The sequence below is a fragment of the Struthio camelus genome, chromosome 16, assembly GCF_040807025.1.
Source record: "Struthio camelus isolate bStrCam1 chromosome 16, bStrCam1.hap1, whole genome shotgun sequence".
NCBI lineage: Eukaryota > Metazoa > Chordata > Aves > Struthioniformes > Struthionidae > Struthio > Struthio camelus.
Genome location: NC_090957.1, coordinates 20,919,282 through 20,934,606, shown reverse-complemented (window position 1 = coordinate 20,934,606; position 15,325 = coordinate 20,919,282). Strand labels below are relative to the sequence as shown.

The 15,325-nt window shown below is 56.8% G+C and overlaps 1 protein-coding gene across 22 annotated transcripts in view; it reads left to right on the top strand.

Moving 5' to 3' along the window:
* Positions 1-9,934: 9,934 nt before the first annotated feature.
* MSI2 (musashi RNA binding protein 2) overlaps positions 9,935-15,325 on the top strand; it is a 286,908-nt gene continuing 281,517 nt past the window's right edge. For 21 of the 22 annotated variants that reach the window (XM_068909335.1, XM_068909337.1, XM_068909334.1 and 18 more), the window contains exons 1-4: positions 9,937-10,338; positions 10,532-10,572; positions 10,785-10,866; positions 11,244-11,328. In XM_068909335.1, coding sequence (XP_068765436.1) covers positions 10,277-10,338; positions 10,532-10,572; positions 10,785-10,866; positions 11,244-11,328 — 270 coding nt within the window. In that variant the 5' untranslated portion in view covers positions 9,937-10,276. Of the gene's footprint in view, positions 10,339-10,531; positions 10,573-10,784; positions 10,867-11,243; positions 11,329-15,325 lie in introns of all 22 variants that reach the window. The other variant, XM_068909330.1, reaches the window with a different exon arrangement.

Below are 15,325 nucleotides of genomic sequence, written 5' to 3'. Positions count from 1 at the left end.
TGACGCTAAGTGACGGGAGCCAAGCATCACTGGAGCAGTGCTGCGCTGGTGATGCATCACCCTCACACGTCACCAGGGCAGCGGAGCCGGGATGATGCATTACTGCAACGGCCCCAGCCGGGACCGACCAGCCCAGGACGCTCTGCCCGTTCCAGTTCAGTATTGCCTAACTTTCCCAAGTGTTTTCCCTTCCTTGAAAGAGTCTCCTGATAAGCAGAAGACCAAAGCACGGCATCTGGGCACCCTGGCGGGCCTCCCCAGGGCGACCAAGACTCCCGTTCGGTGACCCCAGATGCTCCCAAGGGCCAGGTAAGCGCCCGGCACCGTCAGGAGCCCGCTCAAGCAAAGCGTACCGGCTCCGCTGAAGCCCCGGACCGAGCTGCTGGCGCAGGACCCGCAGGCTCCAGGTCACGCAGCCCCGCGACTCCGAGCACCCCACCGGTATTTTAAAGCTAGCGTAGAGGCCTGCTGTTCGTCTCGGCATCCAAGCAAAACATGTCATCCCTATTTCCTTTCTCCGCTCGCTAAATAATAGCCAAGGGTATTTTTAAAGGGTTTGTCATCTGGATTCTTTTTGTTTGTCGTCCAGTATCGAAGCCTGAAAGGTCACATTGTTCAAGTTCTTTCCTTGGAACTTCAAAGGCTGGGCATCGCCTTCAAACAAAGAGAAAAGAAAAAACAGAGCATTTTTAGAACATGACTCCACGCCCAGGGCCGCTGGGAAAGGCTCTGCGTATCACCGCGAAAGCGCGCCCCGCTCCAGAGCCGCGCGACTCTGCTGAGCCGTAGCCAGTCCGCAAGGGTAAATAGCGCACGCTTGTAATTGTGCCTGTGCGAAACCCACCTACCGAAAACGCGCGCGCCTCCCCGCCTCCGAGCGCCGGCGTCGGTGCGCGCGAGCCCCGGGCTAGCCAGGCGTGAACCAGGCCGGCGAGGCTTGCACGCGCGGTCCCGCGGCCGCTCCGGTTTCGAATCGCTGGCGCTTCAGCACGTGCGCGTTTGCAGCGCTGGCCCGCGGCTGCGGCGGCCTCGGTCGGAACACGGCGACGATCTCGCCTTAAGGCTGCTGTTTCCCTGCCGAGCCGGGCGCCGGAGCCCGCGGGGCGGGGGGAGCCGGGAAGGCCCCTCGGGGACCTTGGTCCCTTCCCCGGCCGCCGCCTCGGCTGCTCTGGAGGGCGGCAGCGGCAGCAGCAGGAAAGCGGACCGGCAAAGACCGTCCGTCGGTTTTAACCCGGCTTTGCGCCACCCCCGGCAGGACATTAAGCCTTCGTGTGGCAGGTGGACGGTGATGGAGAAAGAGCCGTGAAGGACCCGAAGTTTCTCTTCGGGCTCAGGAGGAGCAAGGGGACCGTTGCTGTGGATTTTGTCACCCAGAACCTCTTTTATAGGCCTTACTTTTCTGACAAAAACCTGTTCAAACTCTTTCTGTAACTTGATCCTCACACTGATGAAAACTCCAGCTGCGCTCTGGCCAAGAAGGGCCGAGTACGTTCGCTGCTTAGTTATGTTTACGTGGGAATTACTGCAGCAGAGCTGCACTTCCTTGAGAGTGACTTCCCTCTGCTCTTTCATTCCATGGAGCCGTAGGAGAGACGTGGCTCCCGGGGAAGCGCTGCTCCGGGGGCCGCCGCGGCTCCCCTCGCCAGCAGCCTGTGCTTCTCGTCCCCGGAAACGCCGGGGCGGGTGGCAGGTGGGCGCCTTGGCAGCCGCCCTCCGCCGCCGCGGCGAGCCAGAGAAGAGGAGCAGGGGGTGGGCGCAGCTCCGGCGCCAACCTCTGCCCGGGCGCGCAGGGCTTAACGTGGGCCGAGCCCGGAGGTCGGGCCGGGAGGCCGGCACCTTGACGGGCCGAGCGTCCCATGTCTTAAATCTGAAGAAGGAGGATGTTTTGAAGACGGGGCATTTTTAACAGGAATGAGGGGAGGGCCCAACGGGCTGGCGTGACGAAGCGTGGCCGTCCCCGGCGGCAGGGCGTTTCTCGGAGGGCTGGTTTCGCCCCGCGGCAGGCCGGAGCGGCCGGACGTCTCCCGCCGGGACGGGTCTGCTCGCCAGCCGTGCGGAGGGCGCGGGACGTCTGGAGGTGGGACGGGACGGCCGCCGTCCGGGCTCTCTGCCGCCCCCGATCCGATCCGCGCCGCCGGAACGACGCGGGTCGAATCGAATGGCGGCGTTCGACCCTAGTCGCAGCCGGGTCCGGCAGGCCCGCTGCTTGCCGAGGCGCGGCGCCGGGCTCTCGGACGCGGCCGGAGGCTGCGGGGCCGGGGCCGGGCCCGCGCGCGGCTGAGACGCAGCCTGCTGCGCAGTTTGGCAGTTGGGCTGAGGGGGTTTTTTGGGTTTTGTTGTTGTTTGTTGTTGTTGTTTTTAATCCGTGCTTTCGAGCTGCAGGAAAACGCCCTCCAAGTGGCGCGCGCGAGGGGTTGCTCCGGAGCCAACACAAACTGCCGGTGTAACCGTGGCAGTTCGATGCCCGCCGAGGACGTGCGGCGATAGCCTGACTTCAGGGCAGCTCTCTTGCTGGCGTTTCCCTTGAAGTGCACGCAACGGTCAGGGTACGGGCCCGATCAGCAGCAAGAATTACCTGATTAACTGGAGAGAATTAAACGAACTCGTTAGCTCTCCGAAGGCAGCAGGGAAGCACCAGAAATCGATGCCTTTGTCGCTCCCCAGTGTGCCGGAGGCGCAGGGATGCTCCTGATGTCGGAAGGGGACGAGGGGCCGGGGCAGCGCCTGCCCTCGCTCAGCCGGGCGAGCCGACGCGGGCGAGCTCGGGCCCGAGGCGGCGAGGACGCCGCCGCCGGGACGGGCTCGCGCGGGCGCACGGCCTCCCGCGGCGCCGTCCGGCAGAGCTGCGCGCCTCACCGCACCCGCCTCTGGACGAGGAGGTGTCCTGTGTAGCTCGGTTCTCCTGAGGCCCCATGCAGCCTTGGCTCTCGCGGGGTCTGAATCCCTCCCTGCTTCCCCAGGAGAAAAACTTCAACAGCGAAATAAAGCCGCTGAATAACTTGAAGTCAGAAACGGTATCGTTTACCTCGCTCCTTCTTGGGGACGGTGATGTTTTCTGTAGCAAAATTCCGTGTTCCTTTCAAATTTGGAGTCGCTCCTGTTTTTACTGCTAAACTATCTCCATAAAAGTAATGAAACAGAGGTTATCTGCAGAGAGCTGAATTAAGGGTTCCCTTTGCCTCGGGCCCCACCACCCACGGTCTCCCCTCGCAGCCCGGCCACTTCGCGGGGCCCGTCTGGACCTCGTTAGGGGCTCTCCCCCCGGCCAGCCCTCGTTAGCGGAGCCGATCGCCCGTAATTGCAGGATCCCCGCCAGCGGACAGAGGGTCGCTCTGGGCTACGGACCTTTCCGGCTGTTTTGCATCTCCTTTGATCTGCCTGTTGGAAATTTATACTGATGATGCCCTCTAGGGAGCGGCTTGTTTCTCCTACCCCCAATTCAGCTCCAGACTCGTGAATTTTAAACGTTTATGCGTATATAAATGCTTGTCTGTGTTTATACAGCTATCGCATGCACCCGTTTTGCAGTAATTCTCCTTGGATGCTCTTGCTTTCTCCTGTAGTCAATTTTTTTGAGTGACGTGAAGTTGATAATGAACGTGGTTTCAGTACCGAATGATTGGGCCGGCTCGTTTCATTCTGCCGTTCTTGGTTTTGAGCAAGAATGTCGAACTTGCTGTGTCTATTTCAGATTCCATCACGAAAGGAATAATTGAGATTGAGATTCTTAGTCACTCAACGCAGAAGGTCAGGGAATTAATGCTGTGTTGCATCCAGACCATCCATTTACTGTGCCTCCCTTCTTTTTCTTTACTGTCTGTAGGGGAAAACAAATGTGCCACAGAGAAGGTAACACATCGTCGATGCCGGGCATATCCCCGGTCTCTGATAATACACGCTGTTTATCTTTATTTTAGGGGTGTTCCAGGGTAGTTTTATCATCATAATTCATTAGTAGCAACAGGGGAAAAAAAAAATCCCAGAGTAACAGAAGAAATGATTCCAATGAATCCACTGACTCAGTTGTAGCATTGATCTACCTCTGGGAATTATTTATAGGAGGAGATTCGTAGCTAATAATATGAGCTTGGACTTCTGGAACACAGTTTTTCAGAGGATCTCAAAGGCCTTTGCTAACCACTAATCGGGTAGTGAAGGAAATCACATTCCTGGCATAACCCTAGCCACAAATATTTGTGGGCCAAAAAGTGCATCTCCCCGCGACGCGGCAGCCGTGACCGCATGACTCGGGCAGGCGAGCTGCTGCAGTTCGGCGGTGATCCCCGACCGCCCAGCCCGTCCCGCGCGAGGTGGCCGGCGGCAGCCTCTGGACACCGGCAGAGCTGAGTGAAGGCAACTGAAAAACTCTTACCTGAAACCCTCCTTTAAATTACTATTTGGATGAAAGGCGCCTGCGAGATGCTCACCTTAGCCCGCTCGAGCAGGGCCAGCTGAGCAGCTCCAAACCACAGCAGCCACCTCTGCTCTCCCGGCCTCTCTTCCCCTTTTTGGTTTTGTTTTTAACTTAATTGATCTGTATCCTGCAATCCTCCCCGCAGGAGAAATGACACATCTGAAAAAAGCAGGAGGATTTGTTTAAAGAGGTCTGGTTGGTTTTTTTGGTGTGTATATATATATATATATATATAGAATTGCCTGGAAGTAGTAAATAGCATTAAACACTGTAGTTCTGAAAAACAAAATTTTCAGGGCTGTCTGTTGATTTCAAAGCTGATGAAAACAAAGCAGGCTTTGAAATCTTTCCTCACAGAGCCTTTTTTTTTTCCCCCTCCCTTATCATCTAAAAGATGGGCCTGATAACGTTTGTTTTTGAGTCTTCTTTTGAAACAGTTGAAAAATGTCATTTTCTCAATTAAGACGAAAATCCTGATATTTTTAATAAGGTCAGTGTAATGTCTTTATTAGCAAGATGCTGAAATGGCTCCATGCAGATCCAGAACGTCCCCAGAGAAAAACCTCAGCATCCACCCAAGGCGTCCAGAGCCGTACCGGCACCGGGCACGAGCTGGCGTCGCTCCGCTAGAGTTACGGGGAGCTTATTTCACTTGAGGAACTGGCCACTGTGTTTTTAAACAACTCCTCTGTCCACAGCCCAACTCAAGTGGCTTTTGTTTGGCTTTTTCCCTGGCCGTGCACCGGGCCGGCTCTCAGCAAGGGGCCGGGTCGCAGCTCGGCTACGCGCAAACCCCATGTGAGGGTAGAATTCATGCTGCTGGATTTTGTGATTTCATTGCACGTGATTTAGCTGCTGGTAACAAGGAACCTGGGAAGATTAAACTACTTAAACTGCAGTTGCATATTAAAAAATGGATAAGCTAAAAAAAAAAAAAAAAGCCTAACTCCTTAAGTCTATACTCTCTTAAAAATTTGCCTGCAAGTATTGCAGTAACGCTGTCGGCTGCTGTGCACTTCAAAGTCTTTCCTCCATTCGGCGTGCTGGGAACTCTTGGAAAGCCTTGGGCCGCGCTGCCGCCGGCGGGCCGCTCTGGCCGGCTGGCCACGCCGGTGCACGGCTGCTGCCACCTCAGCCCCCCCAGGCCTCCTGCGCCCTCGCGGCCGTGTCTTCGCCGAGACCGGGCTGGCGCAGCGTACGCTGCCCATGCAGACTGTTGCAGACACGGAGGGTAGCACCGAAGGCAGAGCTACATCAACCAGACCAATTGTTTGGAATGACACATTCTGCATTTTAAACGATCTTTGATTTCCTGGCAGCTCCCCGGTGTGTTGTCCCTCAGTAATGCTATCTAAATAATGTTTGTCAGGTGAAGCCACATCTGGGTAACAGGCAGGCCAGTCCACGGCGCGGAGTTGGTGATCAGGGATTTCTGAAACCCACCAGCCGATCAATCTCAAGAACTTACTAAATGATAGATGGAATATAATGTAAGTCATTATTTCTTCCTTATGCATGAAAATGAATTATTCAGTAAAGATTTAGCCCCTTTTTATTATGACACTGAATTTATAGAGCATACAAAACATAAATGCAGATTTCTCCTGCACTAGATAGATGAACTCTCGTTCTCCAGGCAGCGCAAGTGAGATGCATGCAACATCGCTGCCCGTAGCAGACAAGACGCCCTAATGGAGCGGGCACACGACCGGGGCTCGGGAGATGCAGACCTCAGCTGCCAGCTTCCCTACTTGGTGCCTAGTGGGTTTAGGAGCCCAAGAGCTATTTATTTCAGAATCGCTTGGGCTCTCAGCTCTCTGCTCCATTTTCGGTGAGATGTAGGGTCACGAGTTACTTAGGCCTCCTACAAACATTGACTTTAAACTGTGCATCTCACTTTCCAGTCTGTGAAATGGGGTTGACGGTGGCCTACGTCAAGGGGGAATCGGCAAGACCAAAACCTGCTAATGCGAAGCAGGTGCTGCAGGAGGACGTGGCCAGACGTGGACCTTCCCTGCGTTCAGCTCCCTGCAGTGGCACCATCTAGAATTCGGTTTGGTTCACATCACGAGCAGTAACTTCCCTCGTTACTGGAATGAACACTCCAGCTGTTAATTGTGCAGCCAGGGAGACAGTCACCGCCGGCCAGCGGTTGTGGCAGTCAGCTTCACAGGTCATTAGCTCCTTCCTGAAGTCTGGCGGGAGTTCAGCGTCTTAGCATGAACATCAGAGGTCAGCGAGGAGGAGAGCGAAGGGCAAGTCTGTAACCTCCCCCTGGGCTGGGAAAATGGCTGGGGATTAGGGCTGAAACACGATCTTCGGGGACCGACGCTGTCTACTGATCATGGTAGAAGTCTCACGGGTTCCTACACAGGGGAGGTACAGGGTTTGTATAGGGCTTGCCAGCCCTAGGCGAGCACGGAAGTGCTCTTTTTCTCTCCTGAGCGCTTAGAGCAACGCGACTCTTGCGGGCGATGCTGCTGGTGGGATGGTGGACGGACCCTGCCGGAGAAGGTCCGCAGCGGGCGGCGCGGGGCCGGGCCGGGGCCGGCTGCGCAGCCCCACGCGCCGCGGGAACGAGCATCGCGCCCTGGTGCCAGCCGCCGGTTGCAGCTACCAGCTCGCCCTGAGAGCCGGCGCGGCGAGGCGCTTGGGGGCTCCGCTCGCTGGGACGCGGCCAAGCGCCGCCTTCCCGGGGTTTTGCTGGCCGCGGACGGCCCGGGGAGGGACACGCGGGCGTCCCGAGCCCTCGCCGAGCGTTTCCCCTCTCTGCCTGCTCCGCGCTGGGGCTTGTTCCTCCGAACGTAGCCCCAAACTTGTACTAGCGCGCGGGGGGAACCCCGCTCGCTGACAGCCCTGCACCCTCGCTCCTCTCTGGTGCAGCACTTGGGACTAAGCAGTCAACCAAGCACAGATTTGCTGATGAAAAGAAAAAAAAAACAAAAAAAAGCCCCAAACCCTCCTGCCTGTGGCGCGCGAGACAGAAGCAAACGGTTGTTCTCCCGGGCCAGGAAAGCGGCGGGAGGAAGCCGGGCTGGCGCCCGCAGGAGCACCCGCGCCGCGGCCGTCGCCCGGGGCTCGGCCCGGGCTGCTCTCGCCGGCGCGCTGGGCGCCCGACTCGCCCCCGAGAGCCGTCGCTCCCCCCGGCGCATAGGCCATCACTGGTGTTATTTGAGGATTAAGCCAATGCGAGTTATTAGCAATAGCGAAGGGTATTTTGGCATTGCCTTCCTCCCCGCCGCGTAGGCCGGGCTCCGCGTTGCCGGCGAGGACCGCGGCAGGACGACGGATGGTTTCACCAACGGGTAGAAAGTGGATGTGAAGGCTGCAGCTCCCACGTGGCGGCGGGGGGAGGCGAGCGCGCGCGGGCTCCTCGGCGGCCACGCTGCGCCGCGCCGGGCCACGGCGCCGGGACGGGCGGAGAGGGAAAAGTGCCGGCAAAGTCTCGCAAAACCCATTCGACCTGCTCTTGTCACTGATGCGACGGTACCAAGGGATCCCCGCCCCCCCCCCCCCCCCGTATGTAGAAATCCAGACGTTTGTCTCAGCTGCGATCAGCTCGCTGAAGCCCGGCCGTCCGGCAGCGGCGCTTTCCCGCGATGCGTCCTTCCGGGGGCCCTCCGAAATCCTGCGCCACGGTCAGCCGGGCTGAAGCCCGAAGCAGCTTAAGAACCGGATTTCTGACTAGTCATTTCCCCGCGATTATTCCGAAAAGCAGCTAAGGCCTGGGGGAGGCTGAGAGGGGCGAGAGAAGCCCGTGCTGCGAGGCTCCCGGGCCGGGCGGGCGCGCGGCGGTCCCGCTGCTCTGGCCCCCAGGCGCCGGCCGGCCCGCGGGGCGGGCAGCCGGCCTTCGCGCTAAGCACCTCTTAATTTGGGCGGCACCGATCGCTGTGACCTTACGCAGCTAGGGCAGCAGCGCCGGCGCGGGCGGCCACCCCTGCTAGCTCTCTGCCCGCCCGGCGCTGCACGCCCGCCGCGGTGTGCCCGGCCGCTCTGCCCGCTCTGCCGGCCCGGTGCTGCACGCCCGCCGCGGTGTGCCCGGCCGCTCTGCCCGCCCGGTGCTGCACGCCCGCCGCGGTGTGCCCGGCCGCTCTGCCCGCTCTGCCCGCCCGGTGCTGCACGCCCGCCGCGGTGTGCCCGGCTGCTCTGCCCGCCCGGCGCTGCACGCCCGCCGCGGTGTGCCCGGCTGTGCCCGGTGCCTCAGCTGCGCGTGCCCGGCGCTGCCCGCCCCGTGTCGCCCGCCTGCTGGTGCCCGGCGCTGGGTGCCCAGCGGTGCCGGCAGTGCGAGTGCCGGTGCCGGTCCAGTGCCCATACAGTGGTGCCAGTGCTGGTGCCGGTCCAGTGCCCACCCAGTGGTGCCGGTGCTGGTGCCGGTGCCAGTGTCAGTGCCTGCCCAACAGTGCCGGTACCAGTCCGGTGCCCGCCCAGCAGTGCCCACCAACAGTGCCGGTGCTGGTTTGGTGCCCACCAGCAGTGCTGGTCCAGTACCGCTCCGGTGCCTGCCCAGCGGTGCTGGTATCGGTCCGGTGCCCACCCAGCAGTGCCAGTGCCGGTACCAGTGCGGTACCAGTTCGGTGCCCACCCAGCGGTAACCGCCCAGCGGTGCTGGTCCAGTACCAGTCCGGTGCCGGCCCAGCAGTGCCAGTGCTGGTTCAGTGCCCGCCCAGCAGTGCTGGTCCAGTACTGGTCCGGTGCCCACCCAGCAGTACCCGCCTAGCAGTGCCGGTCCGGTCCCGGTCCAGTGCCCGCCCAGCAGTGCCGGTGCCGGTGCCGGTCCGGTGCAGTGCCCGCCCAGCGGTGCCGGTACCGGTGCCGGTTCGGTTCAGTGCCCACCCAGCGGTGCCGGTCCGGTTCGGTGCTCGCCCAGCAGTGCCGGTACCGGTGCCGGTGCGGTGCCCGCCCAGCGGTGCCGGTCCGGTTCGGTGCCCGCCCAGCAGTGCCGGTACCGGTGCCGGTGCGGTGCCCGCCCAGCAGTGCCAGTACCGGTGCGGTGCCCGCCCAGCGGTGCCGGTCCGGTTCGGTGCCCGCCCAGCGGTGCCGGTACCGGTGCCAGTCCGGTTCGGTGCCCGCCCAGCAGTGTCGGTACCGGTGCCGGTTCGGTGCCCGCCCAGCGGTGCCGGTACCGGTGCCGGTGCGGTGCCCGCCCAGCGGTGCCGGTACCGGTGCCGGTTCGGTGCCCGCCCAGCGGTGTCGGTACCGGTGCCGGTGCCGGTGCGGTGCCCGCCCAGCGGTGCCGGTACCGGTCCGGTTCGGTGCCCGCCCAGCAGTGTCGGTACCGGTGCCGGTGCGGTGCCCGCCCAGAGGTGCCGGTACCGGTGCCGGTTCGGTGCCCGCCCAGCAGTACCGGTACCGGTACCGGTGCCGGTGCCGGTGCGGCGCGGCAGCCCCCCCTCCCCCTTCCCCCCCCGCGCCCCGAGCGCGCGCGGTGCCGGCGGGGCGGGGCGGGGCGGGGCGGGGGCGCGCGCGCGGCGCTGACGTCGCGGCCGTGGCCGGGGCCAGGCGCCGCCCCGGTGGGTGGGGGCGGGGGGCGGCGAGGAGGGAGCGGGATGGAGGGAGGAGAGGATGGTGGCGGGGGGAGGGAGGGAAGGAGCGGCGCGGCGCGGAGCGGCGCTGAGCTAAGCCGATCCCACGTGTGACGGATCTGGCTGCTTCCCCAGCGCCTCTCTCCAGTGAGATCCTCCGGTAGCAGCGGGAGGAGGGGGGGGAAGGGACGGGGAGAGAGAGAGAGAGGAGGAAAAAAAAAAAAAAAAAAGGAGAAAGGAGGAAAAACAAGCCGGAGCGGCGCGCGGGGGGGCGGGTGGGGGGTCTCTCCAGGGGCTCTCGCTCGGCGCGGCGCGGGATCACTGTGGGCTCCGCGCGGCCATGGAGGCGGACGGGAGCCAGGCTACCTCGGGGAGCGCCGGCGACGCGCAGCACGACCCCGGGTAAGTCGGCGGGCAGGGCGGGGGGCGCGGGGCCGGGCCGGGCCGCCGGGTCCCCCCCCCCCCCGCTCCTTCCCCCGGGCGGGCCGCGCCGCGCCGCGCTCCGCTCCGCTCCCCTCCGCGCCGCCGTGAGGTGCCCCGTCAAAATGGCCGATCCCACACCGGCGCTCAACTCCGCTCCCTTCTCTCCTTCCAGCAAGATGTTCATCGGCGGCCTCAGCTGGCAAACCTCACCAGGTAAGGAGGGCCCGGCCGCGGCCTCCCACCCGCCCGCCGCCCCGTCCTCCCCGCCCCGCGCGGGCCCCCACGCGCGTCCCGCCCCGCGCGGGCCCGTCCCGCCGCGGCGGGGCCCTGCCCGCGCCCCCCCCCCCCCTTCCCCGGCCGCCGCCGCCCCGCGCCCCCCGCGCCGCTTCCTGCCCCTCTCTCCTGCTCTCTCCCTCTCTCCGCAGACAGCCTTAGAGACTATTTTAGCAAATTCGGCGAAATCCGAGAATGTATGGTCATGAGGGACCCCACCACCAAGCGCTCCAGGTAAACCGCCCGCCGCCGCAGCCCAACTTCGGCGGTCGCCGCCGGTCCGACCCGACCCGACCCGGCCCGGCCCGGCCCGGCCCGGCCCGGCCCGGCCGAGGCGCCGCGGGGCACCGGCGGCCCCCGGCGAGGTGACCCTGCCCCGCTGCCTGGCGGCCGCCGCGTCCCCCGCCAGACAAAGCGGCCGGCGCGGTGCCCTCCCGCCGAGCCGCGGGTGTCCTGGGGGGGGGGGAGTGTCCGTGGGGGGGGGGGACGGACCACACACACGCGAAAAGGAGGAAACTGCCTTTATTTTTATGACTTCTCCTGTCCTAGTTCTTATCATTTCTGCCCCCCCCCCCCGCCGCCCCATCTCCCTGTCCTTTGTCTCCTCGCAGAGGCTTCGGCTTCGTGACGTTCGCGGATCCGGCCAGCGTGGACAAAGTGCTGGCGCAGCCCCACCACGAGCTGGACTCCAAGACGGTAGGTCGCGCGTGGGGCTGCCCGCGGCCGCCCTCCTTCCCCGCAGCCCTCCGGCGGGGACCGGCGCGTTTAAAGGCACCGTCCCCTTCCCGTCGCTTCCCCCGCTGCTGCGCGTTCCCCCCGGCCGGCCGTGTCAGGCTGTCATTGAAATGGCAATTTGCTTGGAGGTGGTGGTGGTTGTTGTTTTTTTCTCCCTCCCCCCCCCCCCCCCGGAGTTCACTTTTAATTTATAAAAAGCCGTAACTTTTTTAAATCCTGTTTTACCCGTATCCAGCAATGGCTCCTCCCCCAACCTTATGTTTTATTGAGCTGTGACATTGAAAAAATCGTAGAGTAAAACATAACTTTTTTGGTGTTACACTGCAGAATGCTTTCCGCAGGGAACTTCTTATTTGCTTTTTTTTGTTGTTTTTCATTTTTTTGTGGCGTTGTGTGCGTTTCGAGGTAGCAATGACTTAACCTCGAGTCCTGAAAGCTTCCTCTAGTGAAACCTCCCTAAGTCTTTTTTTTGGAGAGAATCCCCTCACCCGTAAGGCTAGGAGGGGGTTTTAAGAAATACACGCGTTACCTTACGGACAGCTCTGTGAGAGCCGGAGAGCGGAGGTGCTACAGAAGCCCGACTCCCGAATTGTCAGTTTGTTTCTGCAAAGCTTTTTGCCGCGTTCGGTCTCCAGTCGATAATATGAGGAAAATGCTAAAGAGATCCAGCAGATCCATTTTTGATGAATGTTATGTTTCTGCTATTAATTTATTTATTTGCCATGTAAATTAACCCCTTGACCCGATGTTGCGTTTTCAGTATTGGGTCAAACAATAGGTATCTAAGCGTGTGCGTGTAGCACTAGGGCCTGTTTTTATCTCTGCGGTCAAGGCCGTGCCAAAGGATGAAGTTTGTGTGTGCGTGTCCCTCACTTTGTTTCAATTTTAAGCCTCAGCAAACCTGGAGGTGGGGGAAGGACACTGGTAGAGGTCATTATTGCTTTGGTACTGATCGGTCTTCATGAAGGGGGTCGTGTTTTGGGAAGGGAAGGATCGTATCGGTTTAACTGTCTGGCAGAGAGCTTCTGCTGACCGTATCGAATGTGTTCGTTGCTGTAACTGTCTTTTATAGTATGTGTTCTGGAGCCTAAATGTTTTGTTTTAACGTGAGAACAGTGTTTGGAGGAATCCTTTCTTAATGCTGGTACATTTTGTGTGTGCCTGTGTGTATGAGATGTATATAGTTAAATGAAGAATTGAAGAGGCAGGAAGCAAACATGAGTGTATCATTTTTAATGTAATTTCTATGAAAACAAAAAACCCAAAGCCTTTGTGGAAGCAGGTGGAATCTAGTGTTTTAATTCAACCTACAAATTCTGCTGGGCTTGTCTGAACACGTAGCCCATGCTTTCACATTCCTTAATAATTTGATTTTAGGTTTAATCAGATATGATAAGATAACTGATTCAACTGTGCTCCTGAGATTAAACTCACCACACTTTTCGTGTACAGCTATATTCTCTGTGTGTTTTTAAAGATAAATTTAGATAAGAGGAACAAAGGCAAGCAGTATTTTGAATGAGAGTTTAAAAAAAAAAATCATAGGAGGACACCCAGTTGTATTTCTGACAATAGTGAGGGCCTCCCCCAGCTTTTCCCTTTATCACAGTTTGGTCCCTGCAGTGTGTTAATTTGGTCTTTACTGGGGGAAGGGTGAAAAGCCAGACCAGGACAAATTTGCCCCAGTTTTGATTGTGTGATAATGACTGCGTCAATGAAAAAGAAATCGAGCTTAGAATCAGTAATACAGCTTAAAAGTAAAACATGAAAGTAGCCAGGTTTCCTTTCAGCCATTTACTTGTAGACATATTATAGTAACTGTTCTTTAGTATAACATAGCATTTGACTCTGTTTCAACGTTCAGCGCAGGAGGCAGATCGGTTGGGTATTGGCATGGAAACGTCGCTCTTGTTTACAGTTACGTTAAAAGCTTTGTTTAGGTAATGGCCATTCATATCAGAAATAGTATTATAGTCATTTCCTAGAGGACTTGTAGATACAGTAAGTAGAATTGTACCTAACTAACTCATTTTTTTTTCGTAGAAGTTTTTTTTTTGTTGTTGTTTAAATAGTTGACAGGGATATGCAAAAGGTATGGATCTGCCATGCTAATTGCTTGTGTTCACCTTAAAACGCTAATGATGTTTACCCAAAAGTTTTTGTGAAGGAAAATTCAGTTACTTAAGAAGTGCTGTTGCTGTGATGCAAAGGATCCCTTGGTCTTTTAACTGACCTTCAGATATGAGTATTTCGCTTTAGAATTTAATGGCTCTTCCAGCTTTTTGTTAGTGGGTTTCTGCGGTAATGTCATTCTAGTGGGGCTGGAGTTTATTCTGCTTTATTGAGAAAACTTTCACTTTGAAAGCGAATGTAGCATATTTGCCTCTACCTTTGGGAATCTCACTGGAAAATCCATACCTGTTGTATTTCCCTGGTAGACAAATGTCTAGTCAGTGCGGAATATATTTGTAGATAATGTTAATCTCTATGAAAAGGTTAGCTTTCTAGATAAAAAAAAAAATTGACTTTTTATGCTTTTTGAACAAAAAGTGGCATCTAATCACTCATTTCTCAGGAATGTCTTAAAAATACTACATTTGTATCTAATGTAGACTAATTAATCAGTTGCACGTCAAATGACTGTGCTGTTTGCAATTTTGACACGTTAATTGAGTAAAACTGCTAGTTAAAGGTTGTCTCGTGGTTGTCCATCAGTAACATCACCACAGGAATAACAGTACCTGATGGAAACATCTCCTTTTCCTGATCAGGGTTATCTTGAGGGGAAATAAAACAACAAAAAAGAAACCCAAATTAGGAAAGAAGGCCTCTACTTCTAGGCATACCTTAAAATGATCAGGGTGGAAGTTTGTTAAATAGGTAAAGAAGCTGGAAGTGTCACAGTTGCGGTAGATTTTAGTCCTTTAAAACATCCCTTCCCAGACTCTTTATTTAGAACATGTCTGTGCAAATGCTGATGAAAAAGATGAAATCAGCAGCATGGGAACATTTTATTACAATCTTTTTAATGATGACGATTTAAGACCAGCATTTGTTTATAAGCTATGATTTTTATTTATATCTAGCCATTCACCTCTGGTGGTGTCTTTTTGCTTTTAAGTGATTTTTTTTTTTTTTGAATGGCAGAACACAGTTGCTTTTTAAAGATGGCCCGTGTGGAAGTTGTTTCTAAAATTTCAAAATTAGCATTTTGAATTGCAGAGTGGACACGCTTTTTGATTTGCGCAGTGAAATGGAAGTCGGTGCTGCATCTTAAAATAAGGTAGCACGGGATAAAACAAGAGATGCTTTTTCTTCCTTTTTGTCTCTATGGTAGCATACTTCAAGTATACTTTAGGGGACTCCTGTGGTGGAAGAACTTTTTTTTCTTTTTTAGGAACTCTATTTCTTCTGGTTTAAAATACCTGCATATTTTCTTCATTTTTGCTCTCTCTCTCCTCTCCCCACAAAACCCTTTAATAATCTTTCATTGCCCACCTAAATTCTTTCAGAGAACTGTATCCAAGATCAATTAGGGATGTTGTTATGGAGGATAATCTTGCAGTCCTTCTAACCGGGTATTTTTTATAATTAATTGAAATGTAAATGATTTGGCTCTTAGTGTTTTGTATTTCTTCTTTGTGTAGTGTTGCTAGTCAGAGTTGATAAAAGAAAGTAGAAAAAACAAAAATGAAATAAAACAAAACCAAAGTAACCCAAAACCCAACTGAAGGCACAGGTGTCAAAACCAGCAGGTTAAGATCTTGATCAAGAATGCCGGCCGTCTTTCTGTGCAGCCTTCAGAGTATGCAGATAACGTTTAACGTGCAGTTTTGGTTGTAGAGGCAGCACCCGGAGACGAGTAGAAAGCTTCCTGTGTACCAAGGGAGAGTGCAGCCCTGATGATAATGTAGGTAGTGTACAGACGAGACCCCTCTCCACCATCAGAAAGCCCCTA